The 25,000-nt window shown below is 43.5% G+C and overlaps 1 protein-coding gene across 1 annotated transcript in view; it reads right to left on the bottom strand.

The window, feature by feature from the left end:
• Positions 1-25,000, bottom strand: part of STK3 (serine/threonine kinase 3) — a 283,538-nt gene that overhangs the window by 94,253 nt on the left and 164,285 nt on the right. The window contains exon 9 of the mRNA XM_075353079.1: positions 11,436-11,634. Coding sequence (XP_075209194.1) covers positions 11,436-11,634 — 199 coding nt within the window. The remainder of the gene's footprint in view (positions 1-11,435; positions 11,635-25,000) is intronic.

Genomic DNA, 25,000 nt, shown 5'->3' with positions numbered 1-25,000 from the left:
AAGGAGAACGCTGAGAAAGTGTACTTCCTTTACATGTAGCCATTCAGCGGTGCAATTCTCTCTCCTCCCGCTCAACACTGATCTCTCCGATTGGCCTGAACATCAATACCGGATTAGATGAAGAACTTATACGTAGGGCTGGGGAGTCGGTAAGCCAAAACCTTAACTCCTCAATTTCCCCGATTCAGACTCCCTCATACAGTTGAAACAGACATTTACCTCCACACTCTATAAAGACATATCTGCAGGTTTTTCGCACTGATATGAACTCAAAATAAACCTTTTTTGTTTTATGTCAATTAGGAACCAAAATTATTTATATTTGCTAAATGCCAGAATAATGAGAGAGACTAGTTTAAGGCATTTTACTACTTTCTGCAAAGTCAAGTTTACATAGGTTTCATTAGTATTTGGTACCATTGCCCTTAAACTGTATGACATGGGTGAAACATTTTGGATAGCCTTCCACAAGCTTTTCACAATAGGTGGTAGAAATATGGACCCATTCCTCCTGACAGAACTGTAATAAACTGCAGCACTACATCACTATATACTACACCTGTGATAACCTACATCACTACACCCCTATATACTACACCTGTATTATACTACAGCACTACACCCCTATATACACCTGTATTATACTACACTCCTATATACTACACCTGTATTATACTACAGCACTACACCCTTATATACACCTGTATTATACTACACCCCTATATACTACATACTACACCTGTATTATACTACACCCATATATACACCAGTATTATACTACACCCCTATATATAATAATTTTATTCATTTATATAGCGCTATTAATTCCACAGCGCTTTAAATACATCAGGAACACTGTCCCCATTGGGGCTCACAATATATATTCCCTATCTGTATGTCTTAGGAGTGTGGGAGGAAACCGGAGAACCTGGAGGAAACCCACACAAACACAGGGAAAACATAAAAACTCCTTGCAGATGATGTCCTTGGTGGTATTTGAACCCAGGACCCCAGCGCTGCAAGACTGCAGTGCTAACCACTGATCCACCGTGCCGCCCTATATATACCTGTATTATACTACACCACTACACCCCTATATACTACACCTGTATTATACTACACCCCTATATACACCAGTATTATACTACACCCCTATATATACCTGTATTATACTACACCACTACACCCCTATATACACCTGTATTATACTACACCACTACACCCCTATATACACACCTGTATTATACTACACCACTACACCCCTATATACACACACCTGTATTATACTACACCACTACACCCCTATATACACACCTGTATTATACTACACCCCTATATACACACCTGTATTATACTACACCCCTATATACACACCTGTATTATACTACACCCCTATATACACACCTGTATTATACTACACCCCTATATACACACACCTGTATTATACTACACCCCTATATACACACCTGTATTATACTACACCCCTATATACACACCTGTATTATACTACACCCCTATATACACACCTGTATTATACTACACCCCTATATACACACCTGTATTATACTACACCCCTATATACACACCTGTATTATACTACACCCCTATATACACACCTGTATTATACTACACCCCTATATACACACCTGTATTATACTACACCCCTATATACACACCTGTATTATACTACACCCCTATATACACACCTGTATTATACTACACCCCTATATACACACCTGTATTATACTACACCCCTATATACACACCTGTATTATACTACACCCCTATATACACACCTGTATTATACTACACCCCTATATACACACCTGTATTATACTACACCCCTATATACACACCTGTATTATACTACACCCCTATATACACACCTGTATTATACTACACCCCTATATACACACCTGTATTATACTACACCCCTATATACACACCTGTATTATACTACACCCCTATATACACACCTGTATTATACTACACCCCTATATACACACCTGTATTATACTACACCCCTATATACACACCTGTATTATACTACACCCCTACACCCCTACATACACACACCTGTATTATACTACACTCCTATATACACCTGTATTATACTACACCCCTACACCACTATATACACCTGTATTATACTACACTCCTATATGCTACACCTGTATTATACCTGTATTACACTACAGCACTACACCCCTATATACACACATGTATTATACAGGTGTATATAGGGGTGTAGTATAATACAGGTGTATATAGGGATGTAGTGGTGTAGTATAATACAGGTGTATATAGAAGTGTAGTATAATACAGGTGTATATAGGGGTGTAGTATAATAAAGGTGTATATAGGGGTGCAGTATAATACAGTGTACACCTGTATTATACCTGTATTACACTACAGCACTACACCCCTATATACACACATGTATTATACAGGTGTATATAGGGGTGTAGTATAATACAGGTGTATATAGGGGTGTAGTGGATTAGTATAATACAGGTGTATATAGGGGTGAAGTATAATACAGGTGTATATAGGGGTGTAGTATAATACAGGTGCATATAGGGATGTAGTGGTGTAGTATAATACAGGTGTATATAGGGGTATAGTATAATACAGGAGTATATAGGGGTGTAGTATAATACAGGTGTATATAGGGGTGTAGTATAATACAGGTGTATATAGGGGTGTAGTATAATACAGGTGTATATAGGGGTGTAGTATTATACTACACCACTATATACTACACCTGTATTATACTACACCACTATATACACCTGTATTATACTACACCACTATACACTACACCCCCCCATATACCACACGTGTAAAACTACATTCCCATATACTACACCCCAAATATTTGCCAACAGTTAACCCCCTCCCCCCCCCGCCCCCCATTGTCCCCACAGGTTACTAGTAACCACTCACCTCTCTCTTCTTAAGGCCCCGTCACACTAAGCAACATCGCTAGCAACATCGCTGCTAACGAACAACTTTTGTGACGTAGCAGCGATGTTGCTAGTGATGTTGCTGTGTGTGACATCCAGCAACAACCTGGCCCCTGCTGTGAGGTCGTTGGTTGTTGCTGAATGTCCTGGGCCATTTTTTAGTTGTTGCTCTCCCGCTGTGAAGCACAGATCGCTGTGTGTGACAGCGAGACAGCAACAACTAAATGTGCAGGCAGCAGGAGCCGGCTTCTGCGGAGGCTGGTAACTAAGAAGCCCTGTCCTTGGTTATCCGATATTTACCTTTGTTACCAGCCTCCGCCGCTCTCACTGTCAGTGCCGGCTCCTGCTCTGTGCACATGTAGCTGCAGGACACATCGGGTTAATTAACCCGATGTGTGCTGTAGCTAGGAGAGCAGGGAGCCAGCGCTAAGCATTGTGCGCTGCTCCCTGCTCTGTGCAGCTGCACCCTGTACTCTATACCCTATATATGTACCCTGTGCAGCTGCACCCAGTGTGTGCTGCTCCCTGCTCTGTGCACATTTAGCTGCAGCACACATCAGGTAATTAACCCGATGTGTGCTGTAACTAGTAGAGCAGGGAGCCAGCGCTCAGTGTGCGCTGCTCCCTGCTCTCTGCACGTGTAGCTGCGTGCGCTGGTAACCAAGGTAAATATCGGGTTGGTTACCCGATATTTACCTTAGTTACCAAGCGCAGCATCTTCCACGCGGCGCTGGGGGCTGGTCACTGGTTGCTGGTGAGCTCACCAGCAACTCGTGTAGCGACGCTCCAGCGATCCCTGCCAGGTCAGGTTGCTGGTGGGATCGCTGGAGCGTCGCAGTGTGACATCTCACCAGCAACCTCCTAGCAACTTACCAGCGATCCCTATCGTTGTTGGGATCGCTGGTAAGTTGTTTAGTGTGACTGGACCTTTATTGTCCCCTCCTCAGGCACCTCCGTACGTGCCCCCCCGCTGAGCGGCTTCTCTTTCACATGCCCAGGCTGCGCCGACGCTGTATTCCTAGGAGCCGCTGCTTCTCTCCATACGGCCCCTGCCGCTGCAGCTTCTTCTCCTGCCGGGTGGGAACTTTTTAAATGACACACGTGCGCCGTACTGACGATATCAGGGTGCGCGTGTGTCACAGAGAAAAGTGCCGGACAGGGAACAGGGGAGAGATTCCTGCGTTCCGCTGCCTGCACTGACTGTGCGGAGCTGCAGGATCTGTCCTCTGTTTCCTACCAGACACGCAGCGTGTGATGAGGGCAATCTGACCACGGGACTCCCGGAGCCTGGATCTCCGGACAACAGGTCAGATTGCCCTCATCACTGACCGGCCAGCAAGGACGCCCTGAGCCAGGCGGGCCGGTCACAGAGAGTAGGCGGGCCGGATGTGGCCCGCGAGCCGCCCCTTGCCCAGGTCTGTCCTAGTATGAAAAATACAATACATAATATATTGAAGTCCTAAAATCAGAATCCTTGTACACCATTAAAACATCAGAACATACTGGTGTGCACCAATTTACTCCAGTAGTAACTTGCAAAAGCATTTTAATACAAAGGAGTTAGGATTCTTGCCCATGTGCAGGCTCTATATATCAGATTTTCAGTTCTCTCTGAGCTGGTGGATGGAGACTAGCTGCTATGTTATCTCCCATACAGTGCTCACAAGAGATGGATTCCTGCTTTTCTCTTCTAAGATGTTATAGAACAATACTGAGCCGTGTGGCTGTGAATTCAGGAGAAAAGATAGATAAAACAGTTGCTTGAGGCTGCAGTTTTGATCTGCCGGCGTCTACCTGGTCTCTCGCTGAGCTACAGGCTCCTCATTCCTTTTCTTCCTAAATTATCCCTCCAAATAGTTTAAAGGAGTATTCCCAAAATAAGTTATTCTCTCTCCATAGGGCTCTGGATCGTCAGAACAGAGTTCTGCATCTCGTCTTCAATGGATTGGAGGTGTGTATGCTGGACCTCTCTCCAATTCATTGTCCATGGGACTGCCAGAGAAAGCAGAGTACAGCGCTCAGCCATTATTGGAAGTCCCATCAGCAATGAAAAAAGCTGAGGTCGAGCATACGCAACTCCACTTCATTCAAGACGAGGCTGCAGAGCTCGGTTCTGAGGATCCAGAGTTTGGATCTGAACATTGCAGGGGGTCTCAGCAGTTGGACCTGCCATAGATCAGCAAGTTACCCTCTATCCTATGGAGATGTAAAAAAAAAAAATAAAAAAAATACATCCCACGGGACACTCAAGTGTGAACTCAGCTCTACAGGTGTTATCTGCTTTAGAGAAAAATTAGATATTTCTGGACTTTTAAAGTGTGGAGTAGAAATTCTTGTTGCAATATGTTAATTCTAAATAACCGATATTGTCCAATGTTTCGACCGACAACGGGCTTTGTCAAGAACATCTGTGGAAAGAGCCGGGCTAGGGTTGAGAGATGCAGATAGTTTGCAGGCAAAGACCGTTGTCGGTCTAAACGTGGGACAATATTTATTGCTTGCCGGATACAAAATAAAGTTCACTTATTGCAGCAAGAATTTCGACTCTTCATCTCTGAGGTTTTACATCTAAATTAGGTCAGAAACTTAAGTCTTTTCCTCGAGCCGGTACACAATAAAAGCAGCACTGCCGGTCTTCTCCTCTCCTATCATGTCCTCTTAAAATGTCAAATTCATGCAAAAACTACTGTTAAACATTAAAGTACAAACCAGCTAACCAATACAATACACAAAACGTTAAATTGTATGCCACCATAATAAAGGAAGCAAAGCAAGGAAGGCTGCAGTGTTTTACATGAAGGATTGTCTGCAGTGTATACAGGTAACACTGTATGTGACAGTAATGACACGCTGGTTTGGGCAGAGTCGCTGGCTGGGGAAACCTGGATAAGGGCTGCATGCGACAAGATCTGCTCCATATCGCCATCTAGTGGACACATAGTGCGAATGCCATCCACTGGACTTCTGATACAACGAGACCCCCGAAGGCAAAGAAAATGTTCTACATTCTACAGTTCTACATGGGCAGCACGGTGGCTCAGTGGTTAGCACTGCAGCGCTGGGGTCCTGAGTTCAATTCCCACCAAGGACACCATCTGCAAGGGGTTTATATATTCTCCCAGTGTTTGTGCGGGTTTCCTCCGGGTACTCTGGTTTCCTCCCACACTCCAAAAACATACAGTTAGGGAACTTAGATTGTGAGCCCCAATGGGGACAGTGTTGCCAATGTATGTAAAATGTAAAATGCTATGGAATAGCGCTATATAAATGAATAAATATTATTATACATAGTAAAATATATATACTAAAGCTTCCACCGATGTGATGATGCACATATTTAGGTACGTAACAACAATGGACGTATCTGCAGTGACACTGGAGAACCGAAAATTATTTTCCAGGTAAATTTTCCTCTCTGTTTCTCCAATCTCCTGTAAATGGCCCAAGTCTTATTACACAAGAGTAGTCAGGATCACTGAAGACATTTCCCAAGTTTGAGGATAGAACTTTGGCTCAAACTCATTACCAAAGATGACGGCTACAAATCAGAGCATGCGGTACGGGACAAGCCTCCGATTGCTGTCGGATACTAAAGGCTTGTGCCATGTAAAGATGAATGGTGGCACAGTAATCCTAAAACATGCCCCCTACAGCTGGCAGAGGAAAGCTCAACTCACGTCCTTAGTATGGATTACTGTAGAGGCTGACGGGAGGCACAAGGGGCATTTATTCCAGGACAGTCCATGAAAGTGACTGATAACCCCAAATTCCAGCAAAGGAGATCAGACCTCCTGAGGACAGCACACCGCCATGTATTATTATTAGCTGCTGCTTCTATGGCCGGGGACATAAGTAACAGTTTGGAAGGCTGATAACGGACACAAGTCCATCCACTTCAGTCTGATACACTTCAATAATGGCTCGTGCATGCTGATCCCAGGAACCTAGAATATTTTTCCTAATCGATACAAGCAGTGGAATCTATGTCAGTGACCCTCGAATATCTGCAATGGCCACAGGCGTGTGAGGATTGTCTCCACTCAATAGGGTTAATCAGCAAGTACCTACCCCGCTGTGGTTTCCTGGTAGAACTTGTGTGGAAGACATTTCAATGAACAGTCTTGGTCGAAAGTGTTTGTACCTTTGAAATTGTTCTAGAAAATGTAGCATTTCTCCCAGAAAATGATTGCAATTTCACGTTTTGTCTTCCACGTTCCTATGTGTGTAATGGAACAATACAAAAACAAAATGCGGCAAATTGGACATAATTTCACACAAAAACCCCAAAATGGGCCAGATAAAATTGTTGGCACCCTTAGCTTAATATTTGGTTGCACGCCCTTTGGAATAAATAACTGCAATCAGTCGCATCCTATAACCGTCCACAAGCTCCTTACACCTCTCAACTGGAATTTTGGACTCTTCTTTATAAACTGCTCCAGGTCTCTCATATTTGAAGATGTCTTCTCCCAACAGCAATTTTAAGATCTCTCCACATAAGTTCAATGGGATTTAGACCAGGACTCATTGCTGTCACTTCAGAACTCTCCAGCGCTTTGTTTCCATCCAGTCCTGGGGGCTTCTTGAAGTATGTTTTGGGTCATTGCCCTGTCGGAAGACCCATGACCTAGGACGCACACCCAGCTTTCTGACACTGGGCACTACATTGTGACCCAAAATAATTTGGTAATCTTCAGATTTCATGATGCCTTGCACTAATTTTCTTTGTAGGCCTCATTCCGTTTTCAGTTAACGGTAGACTGATTTGCTTTGCCATAAAGCTCTATTTTGGTCTCATATCTCCACAAGACACTTTCCCAAAAAGATTTTGGCTTATGTACATAATGATAGACTGCAGTCTAGCTTTGTTATGTCTGTGTGAACAATGGGGTCCTCCTGGGTCTCCAGCTTTAACATTTCATTCCATTCAAATGTGGATGGATAGTTCGCTCTGATACTGATGTCCCCTGAGCCTGCAGGACAGCTTCAATTTCTTTGCATCTTGTTCTCGGCTGCTTATCCGTCATCCATTCTAACCTTTCATAAATTTTTTCTTTGCCGTCCACATCCAGGGAGATTAGCAACAGTGCCATGGGTTGTAAACTTCTTATGTTGCGCACTGTGGACAAAGGAACATCAAGATCTCTGGAGATGGACTTATAAATCTTGAGATTGTTGATGTTTTTCAACAATTTTTGTTTTGTTATGAAGTCCTCAGACCGTTATCTTCCCCCCTTTCTGTTTTTCAGGTTTGATTTTCATATCGCTCACACCTGTTCCTTACCACAGGTGAATTGGAATGAGTATCGCATGCATAAAACAAAGGAGTTTACCCACAATTTTGGAAAGGTGCGAGCAATTTTGTTCAGCCCATTTGGGGGGTTTTATGTGAAATTATGTCCAATTTTTCCCTCAGTTTTTTTGTGTTGTTCAAATACACAAAAGATAAACATGTACCGTATATAACAAAACATGTGTAATTGCAATAACTTTATGGGAGAAATACTTGATTGTCTGGAACAATTTCAAGGGTGCCAACATTTTTAGCCATTGTTCTGTGTCAGTGTAGGAAAACAATTATCAGCTCACGTCTTAGCTGTCTTTTTTCTAAATCAAATCGATCATTTCGTGGAGTGCGGACCGCTTTTTACTTTGGTGGTGCCCACCCTCTCCCCCTATGAACTTGCACTACCATCTTCTTCTGCACTCCTGGCCAATACAATTCAATCTTCATTTTCCCTAACTAGTAATTTGCAAAATGGAGCGAGACAGACTAATGTGCACACCTAAGGCCTTATTCACACGTCCATGCAAAACACTGACGCTTTGCACGGTCCGTGGTGAAGGTGGGTGTGTGGGTGGGGGTGTGTGTGTGTTTGTGTGTGTGTGTGTTCCATGTGCTATCCGTATGACATCCAGATAGCACACAGATGGCATGAGCTGGTGTACTTACCTGTCTCCAGCGCTGGTGTTACTTCCAGGTCCACGGTGAGTGCAGTGAATATGCATGAGCTTAATGAGTGGGACCCGGAAGTAACAGCAGCAACGGAGACAGGCAAGTTTAAAAATTCTTTATTTTTATGTCACCTGTGTTTTATCCCGTATGTGTCACACTGATGTCACACAGATCACATCAGTGTGTGGTCTGTGTGACATCCGTGCTGCCAGCAGAAAATAGACATGTAGCAGTAAGGAGCACACAGACACACCCGAGTGTGCTCCACAGGGACACATGCTCCATGTCAAAACACACGTGTGCGCCGACCCTTTGATTTTAATGGGTCTACGTGTGTCTGTTTCTCCGGTACGTGTGAAAACAGACATCACACATACCGGATACATGGATGTGTGAAAGAGGCCTTAAAAGGCAACTTGTCACCAGTTTTATGGCCTATAAGCTGCGGCCACCACCACTGGGCTCTTATATACAGCATTCTAACATGCTGTATATAAGAGCGCAGGCCGCTGTGTCGAACAGAAAAAAACAATTTATAATACACACCTAAACCGGTCACTGCGGTGCTGGTAGGCCTGGTGGGCGGTGCTGTTCTCCGGATCAGCGCCTCCTCTTTCGTCCATCTTGCTCCTCCGTCTTCTGAAGCCTGTGTGCATGACACGTCCACATCATACACACTCGCCGGCACTGAGGTCCTGCACAGGCGCACTACAATACTTTGATCTGCCCTGAGCACGGCAGATCAAAGTGCGCCTGCGCCTGACCTCAGTGCCGGCGAGTGTGTATGATGTGGATGTGTCATGCACACAGGCTTCAGAAGACGGAGGAGCAAGATGGACGAAAGAGGCGGCGCTGATCCGGAGAACAGCACCGCCCACCAGGCCTACCAGCGCCGCAGTGACCGGTTTAGGTGTGTATAATTAATTGTTTTTTTCTGTTCTACACAGCGGCCTGCGCTCTTATATACAGCATGTTAGAAAGCTGTATATAAGAGCCCAGTGGTGGTGGCCGCAGGTTATAGGCCATAAAACTGGTGACAGGTTCCCTTTAAGTGACATTGGTTTGTTTTTGCATTTGTGTGGCCGGTAACCTGACACCTGTTTCAGTACAAAATCGTATTCCCCATGTAACGACATTTCTACAGCGTGTTATCTTACAACTCAATTATGTAAATCACCGCTCTCTCAAATTGTAGTTTGCAAAAGTGTTGTTTTTTTTATTATTTTTACATATGCAGGACACACAAGGAAACGAAGCTGGGGAATGCGACAAGGACAATGTTTCGACCCTTGTGGGTCTTGTTCTCGCTGTCGCTTTGAGGGTGCATAGAATGGCGCACCTGCGCCTGTGTCCGGTAGATGTACCTTTAATATGGATACAGTATCTGATTTGATGGGGGGGGGGTCAATTATTAAAGCCTGTATAGGGCTAGGATCATCTGATACTAAAGTATCCTTCGTGATTAGTGGGTGCTGGCGCTCCCGCGTCTGTGTCCCTAACAACCGGACACAGACGCACCATTCTATGCACTCTATAAAGGGACAGTGTGAACAAGATCCATAGGGATCGAAACATTGTCCTTATCGCATTCCCCTGCCTCATTTCCTTGTGTGCCCAGCATATGTAAAAATAATAAAAAAACAACACCTTTGCAAACTTGAGAGTGCGGTGATTTACATAGGATGTATAATCCCATGTACTATCTTTCTGCACCTCTACTCCTCGGACTGAGCGCACGCCAATCTAACTATTTATTTTACAACTCGGCATTTTGAGGTTTCCCTATTACTCCTCGTGGAAATCTATAAAATGATTATTCCCGTCTCCATAAATGAGTATTGTCGGACATTCCTTGTAAATACAAGTAGTTTTGCAATTTTCTTCTTATAAAAATTTGGAGCGTTCCTTAACATATTAACACTTCACTATTGCGTACAGTTAGTTACCTTGGAGACCGACCACCGCTTCTAAACAGATCACGCGCAGAGTTTACAAACTCCTAACTATTGGGCTTGTAAGGTTTGGAGCACCTTATTAACTCTTAAACCAAGCTAGTTTCAAAGCAGTGCTCATGTGCTAGATAGCAGTGGTACTCTGTCTTCAAGGCAACGAGCTTTAAACCCCCCTCACCCCACCCAAAAAAGTCTTCTCAAGAACGGCTTCCAATTTTAATAAGCAGTAAATTGCAAAAGTGCTTGTTTTTAAAAGGACGAAATAACAATCCATCTATGATTGTATGTAGTTGGTCGGCGCTACTTTATGGGTAGAAATTGCCCCAAGTAAATTGGTCTTTACACCGATTGGAGAGGAGAAAAAACGAATTATTAATTTATTCAATACACAGGCCTAAGGGAAAACTCTCCATACCGGTCCTATGACTGGGAATACAAGTAGTAACAGTACAGACTTGTCAGCGGAGATAAAACTCAGGATAAGGTGTTCTTCAAAAATCTTTTTGCCTTCATAACCCAAGTTCTTCCTTCATAAACAAGGGCAAATGTGGGGACACCTACTTTTCATAGTGCCATCTTCTTCCTCCTCCTCTTCCTCGTCACTGTTTATTACCATAGTGCCCAGATCGGACTCCAGCATGGTACTGTTATGCTCGATCATGGTTTGGCCCCCTTCGCTCATGGTGCTGGCCGCCCTCATGGTCCCGGCATTCTCGGAGCTGGTCTTCACCATTGTATGAGAATCCAGCTCATCTTCCTCCTGCAATACACATCAAGGACATGAACATAAAGGGTTACAATCGTCAGATTGGCTTTCACAAAAACAACCGCTCCGAGCTGCATTGCCTGCGAATAAAGATTAGTTTATAGAAATTTATTTTGCCGGAACCACATCACACAAAACCTCAGACCTTTCTACGAGAAGTTTCATGCTGGAAAACAATGAACTCTCGCCGCGCGTTTTATTGGTCTGACTACTTCTCTGGGTCGTAATTTACAGTCAAAGCCGAGCAAAGACAATGGGACTGGAGAGCGCGACGGGAGGCACCTTTATTCTGCAAACATTAAGTGTGAGGTCAATTTATGGAGGCTGCCATATTTTACTAGTCTCTCATCCCCAGAAGAAAAAAAAAATACCAAACAAGCAAGACATTTTTAGTAACAGATCTGCGGAGCAGATGCTGGGGATTGTTGAAAGGAACAGATTCCAGCATTGGATACAACAGCATTTCCAATCAGTGGCAGTAATGTTCCTGGAATGCAAAGCCAAACTGATGGGAATCCAGAGCATGATTCAAGGGCCCCATACGGAGCAAAAGTCTGGGGAAAACAAAGGACAAGACATGGCTTCTCCCACGCGTTTGTAAAGAGCGCTACTATAAAGCATGACAGCCACAAAGGTAGCACCGACCTGTTCTGCCGCGCAGCATTTTAGGGCCCCTTCACACTGCATTTTTACCTACGTTCAGTGGTCCTGTTGGAGCTTCCATCCGAACACCCCCTCAAAATGTGTTTCGGACGTATACGCGGAAGGGGCCATTGACTATAATGGAGCAGAGAGTCATCGTGTGCTCTGTCTTGCGCAATTTTCAGGCATATACGCTTTCTGCAGGCGGACACCTGAACGTAGTAGACCGCATCTGGGACTGGGTGTCCACCTTCAGAAATCGTGTACGCCTGATAATTGCGCAAGACAGAGCACACGCTGATTCCGCCTGTTCCATTATAGTCAATGGCCCCAGCAGCGCATACGTCCGAAACCAGTGTTGCGGGGGTGTTTGGACAGAAGCTGCGACGGGATCACTGAGTGTAGGTAAAAAGGCAATGTGAAACAAGCCTAACTAGTGGGGCACAATGACTGCTTCTGCTACCCTGGTCACATCTCTGGTCTATTCAAGTGATCCAAGGCTCCACCATGCTTTATACTGCAGCCCTGTCAGACCGGAAAGATACCGTGCATAACAAGTCCTATACAAACAGGTTTTAGAAGGGGGCAGACAGATCTAATATGATCGTGTTAGGCTGATAATGTCTCTCACAACTCCTCTATACGCATGCATGCTCATTTTGGCTGAGAGTACATGCGTTTTCAAAAGGGAATATACAGTATGGATCTGTGCAGGGAGAACAAAAAGAATTGAGCATTTATAGTGAACATGCCCCCAACTTTTACCCCGGTTTTGTTTGCTTTAATCTAATGTGCACTGGGGCTTTTAGTGCGAGTCATTAGAACCCCATCTGGTATTTACGGAAAGGTCAATGGGGACAGTGTTGCCAATGTATGTAAAGTGCTGTGGAATTAACAGCGCTATATAAATGAAAACTATATATAGGCATCAAAATACAACTCGTCTGAATTTTACCAGCATAGAATGGCTTCACCTTGCAGACATTGAGCAGATATATTGCAGATTTGTCCCATTTTACAGATATAAAGGATTCTTATAGGATTGTCAACAACCTTAAACCAATAATCTGGGGGGTCTTAGAACCAATATACCACAAGAAAAAACCCCACCATAAAATTCAATACTTTATTTTACAAATCAACAAGTACAAACTTAAAAACAGAGTTGGTTTGATACCTTAAAGTCACCAGTTAAAGGGAGGGGCATAGTGGGCCAATTTCCCTATTGTGACCCTTCCTAACAGCAGGGGTCGGCACCCTAATTATATAGCCGTTATGGCGCCCCTGCTCCAGCGTGGACTGACCCTTCTCACCCTATCCTAACACTATTATTTGTGCTGCTGATCTCAATGAGAGCTTCCATATGGTATTTGGTGAAGTTCTCATGCATTCACCCAAGCATTCAATTAATGGGAATTTCCAATATGTGTCTATAAATTCCCAGATAAAATAGACATCTCAGCAGTGGTTAGTATAGTAGAAGGTACTGTCCATCTTGTATCAAACTTATTATGTCACCAGTCAATAGTGTAGCCCAGTCGCCACCGCTTCGCCAATTGGCATAGCTCACTGCCCATCACACATTGTTGTAGCAAATTCGCCTACTATTTCGCCATAAGGTATAGCTCCTTGCCCGACGCGTTTCTCCTCCTCAATCAACAATCGAGCGGAGGTTCATCAGGGGCTATTCAGGGCTCAGTTGCATGGATGTCAGTCTGCAATTATCAATATACCTATATTAGATGATTGATTACCACATTCGGAGTCCACACACTATATCTCTATATGGGGCCATTACTCACATTGCATCAATGCCAAAACAAGTAATGATTCAATCCTTCAATAAGGCAATGTCGTTCCCACTGAAAGCATATACATATATAGGTAAGTCTAAACGACATTCCCATTAAATTGCAAAGACCAGCGGGCCATTTTATAAAGCCCAGTACTCACTCATAATCAGATACTGTCTGGGACTGCCCGTTCCTATTTATGCCACAGATATTCATGTCCTCAGTGAGATATCAGCTGTGAAACAACATAAATCCACTCAACATCCCCTTAACTCCTTCATATTCTCTAAGTCAAATCGACATCATCAGAAGGGTACTTACTCAGGTATCTCATTATCTGGATTTTGAGGCTGGCCCCACTTCAATGGTGGATGGATATTGGCGCCTAGCGTACTGCCAGGCTCTGACAAGTTTAAATCCCCCTCCATGTCAGCGTCATATTGCCTCATTTCCGGATCGTAATTCAAAACCGGTCATCCAGGGGGGGGGAGGGAGGGAAAGGAGGAGGGATGTGATTCGCGTAGCCACACGTCCATCAGTACTGTCCACCGGCTGACGTACGATGGCACACTCCCCCAGCCCTCATACATTTGGCCTTATCGGCACTGCTATGTATGTGATCATTATAGGGAAAGACAGGAGGGGCGTGGTTTGTGCGGTCTGACATCCGTCAATACCGCCCACACCATGACGCTCCAAGACACTCCTCCCAGCCATCACATGATCGGCAATCACAGCACTCGTCATCCATTGCCGGTCATCTTAGGAGGAACGGGGCGCGGTTTATGCGGTCTGACGTCCGTCAGTACCGCCCATAGCATGACGCACATGAACCACCTCCCGGCCGTCACGAAATCCGCAGTCCAGGCGCTCCCATGTATATACAGCTATGTCGTCATGTAGTGGGAGGGGCGGCGTTACCTCCCACCTCCACTCCCGACCTTAGCCTTCAGTGAGAAATCATCTGGTTACCTCACTTCCTGCACTGGCAAAGATTCCACATACTAGAATCAGGATGCCCTGCTTCCGGCCTTGTAACTATGCACGATATTAGAAACCTTTATTACTATTATGCGGAATCTCGCATATCTAGTATGTTTAAGGTCTATAAGGGCTCAATTACTGTAAAACGTCCCTATTTATCATTATGTTTTCTATATCTCTCTATTTATACCCCATACTTCTGCCAAGATGCAAAACCGGAACTCATGACGCACCCTGATTAGTATTATTATTGCCTCCTCCCCCTTAATTCCCACTACCCCCAGTGTCCAATACTATTGACCCCACACATATCCTGATCTTCCCCAAGACATCTGAAATTATGGACTCCATGGAACACAATCAATTCTAATTAATTTTCACTGGTCTACCCTATCATTAATCTGACTCAATCATTGATCATATATGAACACTGAAATTCCTAATGGCTAGTAACATATACACAGCCTCATTTTAACACTCTCCTTCCATTAGAAGGGCTATTATGTGTACCTTGGCTATACTTATCCGATCTCAAATTAAATAAAGCTTACAAAACTCAACTGCTCATTGAGCCCCTCTGGATGTACAGTTCGCAACCAAAAGATCCATCGGGTCTCTCTTTGGATAATTATTTTATCCCAATCACCACGTCTCATCGGGACCGGTATAGTCTCTATGGTCCTAAAGGAGAGAACACCCACATCCCCGCCATGACATCCATTAACATGGCGGGCGATGGGAGTGTCCCTTTTATTCCTAACATCTCCCAGATGTTCGCTTATTCTGACTCTCAATTGTCTTTTTGTTTTCCCCACATAGTTAAGTGGACACACACATGTACACAAGTAGACAACTCCCTCCGTCCTACAATTGGCAAAATTTCTGTTCCTGTATGTCCTCCCAGTGCTCACGCTTGTAAAGTCCTTTGATGGAGTGATGTATTTACAGAATGAACATTTGCCACACCTGAAAGTCCCCGTCCCTCTCTGGTCTAGCCAGGTTCCTGGTTTTTGTGGGGGGGTATATAAACTATGGACCACATGGTCCTTTATTGTACGGCCTCTCCTGTAGGTCACCGATGGTACATCTGTGATTACTCCACCAATGTCTGGGTCACTGGCTAGTATTCCCCAGTATTTCCTCAAAATCCCCATCACTTTGCCATTCTGGTCGTCATATGTGCCAATCAGTCTGGTTTTCAGAGTATCCTCATTTCTCTGTCTTGGTACCAATAATTTGGTCCGTTCACTCTGCCAGGCATGTTCATAGGCCGCATTTATTGTTCCCAGAGGGTATCCTCTTTGAATAAATCTGTTCCTCAGGTACCTCGACTGTTTGTCAAAGTCCTCTGTCAAGGAGCAGTTCCTGCGTAAACGCAGGAACTGCCCCTTGGGGATCCCTCTCTTTAGCGGGGTGGGATGGAAACTCCTCCAGTGCAACAAGCTATTGGTGGAGTTAGGTTTTCTATAGATATTTGTTTTTAGCCGTCCATTGATGTCTTTCTGGATGAAGGTGTCTAAAAAAGGGATCTTATCACCTCCTATCTCATACGTTAGTCTAAGTCCCAGATTGTTGTTGTTGAGATATCCCACAAATGAAATAAACGACTCCTCAGTACCGGACCATATGATGATCACATCATCAATATATCGCCCCCAAAAGCTAATTTGGGGGCTCCATATCGTGTCCTCTTCACCAAATACCACTGTATCCTCCCACCAGCCCAGGAACAGGTTTGCGTATGTGGGAGCACAAGGGCTCCCCATCGCAGTGCCCCTGAGCTGGTGGTAGAATCTTGAGTCAAAAATAAAGTAATTCCTGGTGAGAATAAATTCCATGAGGTTACGTATAAATCTATTGTGAGGACTATATTGGATCCCACGTGATGAAAGAAAGTACTCAATAGCACCCAAGCCATGTTCATGGGGGATTCGGCTATATAGTGATTCTACATCTATTGATACCAGGATGGCCTCTTTCTCAACTGTCAGGCCCTCTATTCTTCTGAGTAGATCCATCGTATCCCTAATGTGCGATGGTAGGGCTGTTACAAACGATCGCAGGACTTGATCCACATACGTGCTAATATTTTGACAAAGGGCCTCAATCCCCGAGACGATAGGTCGTCCTTTTAGGGGGTTGAGCCCTTTGTGTACTTTAGGCATTGTATAAAATGTGGCTATCTTAGGATGTTTGGGATACAAGAACTCCAATTCCTCTTTAGAGATTAACCTGTCATCTCTCGCTATATCCAGGAGCTCTTTTAGTTCACCCCTGTAGATGTCTGTGGGATCTTTCCTGAGAACTTCATATGTATCTCTATCATTAAGGAGTGTCAAACACATTTGTACATATTCTGATCTATTCATGATCACTGTATTCCCGCCTTTATCAGACGGTTTCACCACAATATCCAAGTTTTTCTCCAAACTACTTAGGGCCTCCCTTTCTTGTCTTGTTAAGTTAGCGGGGGCGGGACTATGTTTAGGGTCAATTTTCATCAGTTCACTGGTCACCAATTTACAAAAAATCTCTGTACTATCGTGTTCCCCAGGCGGGGGCATTTTAGTACTTTTGTTCTTTAGGGTGGAGAAAGGGCCTTCACCTTCCAATCTCTTCCCTTCCTCCTCCAATTCCATCAGTATATCAAAATCCTCCATCATATCCGATGGTAGATCCAATCTTTGGCATTTCATTCGATTACTTATGGCAAAGTATTTTTTCCATTTTAACTTTCGAATGAAAAGGTTCAGGTCTTTCACCCATGTAAATGCATCAAACCTTACAGTGGGTACAAAGCCCAACCCTGCCCTCAACACCGATAGTTCGGTTTCTGATAATTGATGATCCGATAAATTGATGACCTGTGTCCTGTTTACCATGTCATCCCCCACCCCACCTAGGCCCTGTTCGTTTTTGATGGTACCCGGTCCCTTAAATCGTAAGGTCTCATATCCTTCCTTTCTAAAAAAGAAGAGGATGGAGGGGGAAGTGGGGGGGCCATTGATGTAGATAAAAATCCAGAGCCAGATGATCCATTGCCATCCGTATTCCCCTGGTGAATGTTTTGATTGTATTTTGGCCCTCCTCCCTTTCTGAAACCTCCCCTCCATCTCCTCCTTCCAGATCCTCTCGGAATCCATGGATTCCGGCTAGTCCTGCTCTCTGAGTCCGATGACTCTACTTCTGTAGATGAGACTTCACCAGGATAGAAATTGCGGCTATTATCTTGAAAATTATACGCTTGCTTCTCCCTAAAGTCTTTCAGATCTCTTATAAATCTCTTGTGTTTCCTGTCTTTGATACTAATTCTATAGCGTTCAACCGAGGTTTTTAATGCTATCTCCCTACTAGAGAAATCTGTCTCTGCCTTATGTTTAAGGGCCGTCTCTATGAGTTCCTGTAACTTAGTCGTTGTTTTTTGTAGTGTATTTTTCTCCTCTTCGAGAAGAATTCCCATAAATCTTAGGGATGAAGCAACAGATTCCTCTTCCCACTTTGCTAGTAGTTCTGATGATCTCGACCTAGGTGCAGGTGAAATCAGAATGCGTAGACCTCTGGGGACTACCCTGTTCTTAATATAATTGTCAAGGGATTGCACCTCCCACCATGACTTTATATTTTCTTTGTATCCTATCAACAATTCCGAAAAAATGGATCTTAGGGTTTGAGTTTGCATAGGGGTGTCCTCACTGAGCAGTTCAGAAAAAGCCTCCTTGGCATCATTTAGCCAAGTATTGTCCCCAATCGGACCGGACAAAAAACCAGCCATACTATTTTGTCAACAACCTTAAACCAATAATCTGGGGGGTCTTAGAACCAATATACCACAAGAAAAAACCCCACCATAAAATTCAATACTTTATTTTACAAATCAACAAGTACAAACTTAAAAACAGAGTTGGTTTGATACCTTAAAGTCACCAGTTAAAGGGAGGGGCATAGTGGGCCAATTTCCCTATTGTGACCCTTCCTAACAGCAGGGGTCGGCACCCTAATTATATAGCCGTTATGGCGCCCCTGCTCCAGCGTGGACTGACCCTTCTCACCCTATCCTAACACTATTATTTGTGCTGCTGATCTCAATGAGAGCTTCCATATGGTATTTGGTGAAGTTCTCATGCATTCACCCAAGCATTCAATTAATGGGAATTTCCAATATGTGTCTATAAATTCCCAGATAAAATAGACATCTCAGCAGTGGTTAGTATAGTAGAAGGTACTGTCCATCTTGTATCAAACTTATTATGTCACCAGTCAATAGTGTAGCCCAATCGCCACCCGCTTCGCCAATTGGCATAGCTCACTGCCCATCACACATTGTTGTAGCAAATTCGCCTACTATTTCGCCATAAGGTATAGCTCCTTGCCCGACGCGTTTCTCCTCCTCAATCAACAATCGAGCGGAGGTTCATCAGGGGCTATTCAGGGCTCAGTTGCACGATGTGGTATAAATAGGAACGGGCAGTCCCAGACAGTATCTGATTATGAGTGAGTACTGGGCTTTATAAAATGGCCCGCTGGTCTTTGCAATTTAATGGGAATGTCGTTTAGACTTACCTATATATGTATATGCTTTCAGTGGGAACGACATTGCCTTATTGAAGGATTGAATCATTACTTGTTTTGGCATTGATGCAATGTGAGTAATGGCCCCATATAGAGATATAGTGTGTGGACTCCGAATGTGGTAATCAATCATCTAATATAGGTATATTGATAATTGCAGACTGACATCCATGCAACTGAGCCCTGAATAGCCCCTGATGAACCTCCGCTCGATTGTTGATTGAGGAGGAGAAACGCGTCGGGCAAGGAGCTATACCTTATGGCGAAATAGTAGGCGAATTTGCTACAACAATGTGTGATGGGCAGTGAGCTATGCCAATTGGCGAAGCGGTGGCGATTGGGCTACACTATTGACTGGTGACATAATAAGTTTGATACAAGATGGACAGTACCTTCTACTATACTAACCACTGCTGAGATGTCTATTTTATCTGGGAATTTATAGACACATATTGGAAATTCCCATTAATTGAATGCTTGGGTGAATGCATGAGAACTTCACCAAATACCATATGGAAGCTCTCATTGAGATCAGCAGCACAAATAATAGTGTTAGGATAGGGTGAGAAGGGTCAGTCCACGCTGGAGCAGGGGCGCCATAACGGCTATATAATTAGGGTGCCGACCCCTGCTGTTAGGAAGGGTCACAATAGGGAAATTGGCCCACTATGCCCCTCCCTTTAACTGGTGACTTTAAGGTATCAAACCAACTCTGTTTTTAAGTTTGTACTTGTTGATTTGTAAAATAAAGTATTGAATTTTATGGTGGGGTTTTTTCTTGTGGTATATTATTTCTTATAGGATTGCCCATAAGTTAAAACTCAGACCCCCACTGATCAAAAAGTACTGAACTGGGGCCATAAATCAGCAAAAAGTATATAAAGCATACTTCTTGGTTTATAAGTTGTCATTTATCTGTAGGATAAGTACTAACTTGCCAATTAGTGGGGGGATCATCCCCAATCCCAAGAGTGGGACCCTGGAGAGCCCTGTGTGAATGGAGCGGTGGCCAAACATGGACGGACAACACTGCTCCATTTATTCTCTGTGGGACAGACAGATATAGCCTAAGATGGCGTTCAGCTTTTCTAGCAAACCTCTCACCTCTCCGTAGCATAAGTAATAACTTGCCAATTAGTGGGGGATCATCTCCTATCCCAATAGCGGGACCCTGCAGAGACCCATGTAGCCAGTGGCCAAATATGCACAACACTCCTCCATTTATTCTCTGCGGGACTGCCGGATATAGCCGAGGATGTCGTTCAGCTTTCCCAGCAATCCCATACAGAATGGCGCATTGTATTACTGCTCCGTCCCATTGCCGCTAGCCACGTTGCATCCTTAAAGGCGGTGCAGAGACTCTGACTCTCCTTGGCCCGATATCGCTGTACCCTAGGAATAGGCCAGCATTTTTTCAGAAAGCCCCTTTAATGATCGCCGTCACATCTGTCCTGGATTCCTTTTTCTTCTCCGGCACAGTTTGGTTCACCTCAATCTGCACATTCTTCTGAATGTGTGAATCTTGTATATTACAGAGTGGACCTGGAAGTGATTGCATCCCAATATCACACAACATGTAAGTAGTGAAGCAAAACAGGCTGTGCTTTATGGCATTGCGCCAAACAATCAGTGCCACAAGCGAGTGGTAGCATCGGCAGATAATGGCGCTGTGACAAGCCGTGGGTGGGATTACTACATATAACACACATCACATCTCAGTTGTATATATATTCCAATAATGGTGGTAGGACAGGACAGCCAGCAATTAACACTGGACTGAGCAGTGCGGGTTGTCAGAGCCCCCCGTATCTGCACCGTCTCACAATACAAGACACAGCCAAGCTGGCAGTGCACGCTTACTCGTCAGATGGTCCGAATTAACCGGCTAGGATTACTGCGTGTGATATCCTAATCACTTCTGCGGGGTGTTCCTGCCCCTCTTTTGGGCTAGTTTCCCACCTTCTCAAGAATTCCAGCATAAAATCAGAGTGGTAGAAAGGATATGGTGTACATAGTGGAGCAACCACCAGAGCAGGCAGAATATACCAAGCTCCTGTTTATGGATCTACGTGATAAAGTGGATCTGTCACCAGATTTCCCAATACAAAGTGCAAATATTGCTAAATAGTGGATTGAGCAAAGAGATTGGCAAAGTCCTGGTCCGGGTGACCCCTCTCCTGCAGCTGAGCCAGTCTCCTCCTCTGCGGCCGGTATCTGCATACATCTAGGAGCCTCTGGTGTATACCAGGCACTGCGACATCATGATGTCGAATGAGATTTAGTCACTGGGGATAATGCAATGCCATGAATTGCGTTCGCAAACGCCATAGGCACCCAGGATGCCAGGCTGAGGGTGAGAACACCAGACGTGAAGACTGCTCTGGCCCGTCAGCCACGGAGGAGCAAAGGGGACAGTGGATCAGGAGAGCAAGAAGCTTTTTGCTAAACTCTACTATATAGACGTTAGACCCACTGGCGGACACAGACAGAAAAGGGCCCCTGTACAAAAACAGCATATGGGCCATTTTCAGTCAAAGGACTCCTCAAAATTCACAACTGCAGTTACAGCTGTTCTTATGCTCAATATAAAATTAGATATATATATATATATACAAATGATAAGAAGTATGGATAATAACATTGTTCTATCTTAAGTGCTAAAGATATTATGGACTTTATATGACTGTTCATTGTTATATTCAAACATTACTATCTATATACTGAGATATTTTTATATGGCAAATGTCAGTTGTGCCATGTTTGAAATTGGTAATAAAACGAAGTTAAAAAAAAATAATTCACAACTGCACCTGTTTTGGAAGTATAAATGCCCCCCCCCCCCAACCTCTTAGGTCCCTGTGCAATTATAGGTCTACCCTGCTTAGACCTGTTGAGGGGTATTTACTTAGAAAATCCATGCCAGAGTTGCTTTATAGTCCGTTATGACAACTGCTAAGTGTAACAAAGTAAAACAAAAACAAAACCGCTAAACTAAGTCACCGGGTGTGAATCTGCAGATATCCAGGACATGGACCTGTCTAGTGGTCCAAAATGAATATCAAAAGCAAGTCCTTAGTCCAGCTAAGAGGATAATGCAATAGATAAAATGTATTTTAATGGTAATATAAACATATATTCCGGCAGAGCAAAACTGAGAAAAAGTGAGATGAAACACCCCCCCCCCACCCCCCCCACCCCCAACGTTTCAAGCAGTATACCGTGACTAAGAGATGGTACTGTGCAGGTTTGAGGGTTTCACAATGTTATTCTGCCGGGATATGGTTTACGATCAATAAGTAAAAATAAGTATTTTGTTGCTCTGGTTAAGACTGACTTTTGAAAGCTACTCAGTGCCCCTCCTCCATGCCACTGCAGAGATCTCACACAGCAAAGTACAAGCTGCAGCTGAGAGCGGAGCCGGACTACACTGGGGCTCAGCTCCCCTTAATATCAGCCTTATACACACGTTCGTCAAGTCTAAAAGTTATGAAAAAAAAGTTACCTCCAATACACAGGATGGGTGATAACTGATTGGGGAGGTCAGACTAATGGGACGCCCACTCATCGCACTGGTATGGGACTTCCGGGACCTGATTACAGAGCCCTGTTCTTGCAATCTGCAGTTGGTCAAGGTCCAGACTTCACCGATCACAAAATCATCACCTTTCCACCGCTGGGCATTTTTTTTTTAACTAGTCAAGATACACATGAACAGTAGGACATGATAAGGGGGGGGGGGGGGTCTTTGGTTTAGAAAACTCATTCTTAACTAAGTTATCAATGCATTTTGAGTTAGTACAGACAAGTTCTCTATCAATCAGCCCATCCCACTGATCATCATGTAATACTTCATATCCCCTGTGGTGGCGCTGCAGGACAACTGAACGATTATGGACAAGTTCCACCACAGCAGCCGATCCCTGGGAGACGCCGCGGCAGGACACTATATGATCAGCAAACTTCTTGGGATTCCTTCCATAAACCCTGATCAGATTAGGATTTATTCATCGTGTCTTTGTGTTGTCTTGCTATGTGGTTAACTGGGGTCTTTTAAAAAAATAAATAAATAAAATAAAAAAAAATTTCATATGCAGTTGAATGAAAACAATTTGCAACATAACTAAACAGGTTCATTATGATCACAGATCCTGCATGGAAAAATTGTGGATTAGACCCATTGAATGAAAATGATGTTAATCCTAGTGTCGATCTGTGGCACATTTACAGCAGAAATCTGAGTGTTAGCCTCAGGTATCTGACAAGTCCAAAATACTCTATATAAAAAAAAAAAAACAAAAAAAAAACCAAACTATGTATCCATTTTACGGGACAAAACAGGCACATTATGACCATTCTAAAGCAGTTTACTAAATGTACGCAATTCACCTATGTAACACAAGGGGGCGCCAAAGACAACAAAATAAAACTAGGAGACCATTCACAGATAGGGGAGTGAATGTGCAGAAGGAATCACTAGTAGTAGATACGTGTAATAGTAATTCACAGGCTTCGATCCATCCTAATCCATCGGATCTGTAAATATTCGCTGCCTGTAAATGGTCCGAAGTGACAACTTTCTATTAATTGAAATAAAAACCATCATAAAACATGATTATTCTCACATGCAAAAGGTCAAACAACTAATACAATACTTTTTTTTCCATGCAAGCTAAGATCCATTTTTTTTTCATTCTTTTAATAAAAAATAAAAAATAGGGGGGGGGGGGTGTTTTGAGGACTTTTTTTTCTGCTTTTACTTAAAATGTGTATTATTGGGGCTAAAAATCTATTTGGAAATTGTGTTTCAGTGAATATTTTGATTCCTGTGTCTTCTAATAGTCCCTGGGTCATCTGTGTATACCTGGCTGCAGAATGAGTCAACTGAGAATCTATTAGGGAGCCCGTCTTTTTTTTTTTTTTTATCTCTTTTCAGAACTTGTCTTCGCTGATTTATGACATCAAAGTTACAAAATTTTTAATAAAACCCAATGTGAAAAAAACTTATATAGCCCCAAATACATGTATTTATGTAAGGAAAAGCAAAATGGGCCAAAGAGGTAGAATAATGTCTTTAAGGGCTCATTCAGACAAGTGTATTTCTGTTTAATATGATGTCCGTGAACTAAATAGACTGCACACGAACATTATATATATATATATATATATATATATATATATATATATATATATATATATATATATATATATATATTCTCATTTGTAACAAAAATCCCCTGCACTCCTGTGCCAGCCATATTCTAGCGATATCAGCTCTGAGTCCCCTGACTACACTCCCAAATTTTATTAGGCTATGTGCGCACGTTGCGTATTTGCATGCGTCCCCAGCATAATCTATGAAGATTATGCAGGAG

The sequence above is a fragment of the Anomaloglossus baeobatrachus genome, chromosome 6 (genome assembly GCF_048569485.1).
Source record: "Anomaloglossus baeobatrachus isolate aAnoBae1 chromosome 6, aAnoBae1.hap1, whole genome shotgun sequence".
Lineage (NCBI taxonomy): Eukaryota > Metazoa > Chordata > Amphibia > Anura > Aromobatidae > Anomaloglossus > Anomaloglossus baeobatrachus.
This window is presented reverse-complemented; position numbering and strand designations above follow the sequence as displayed.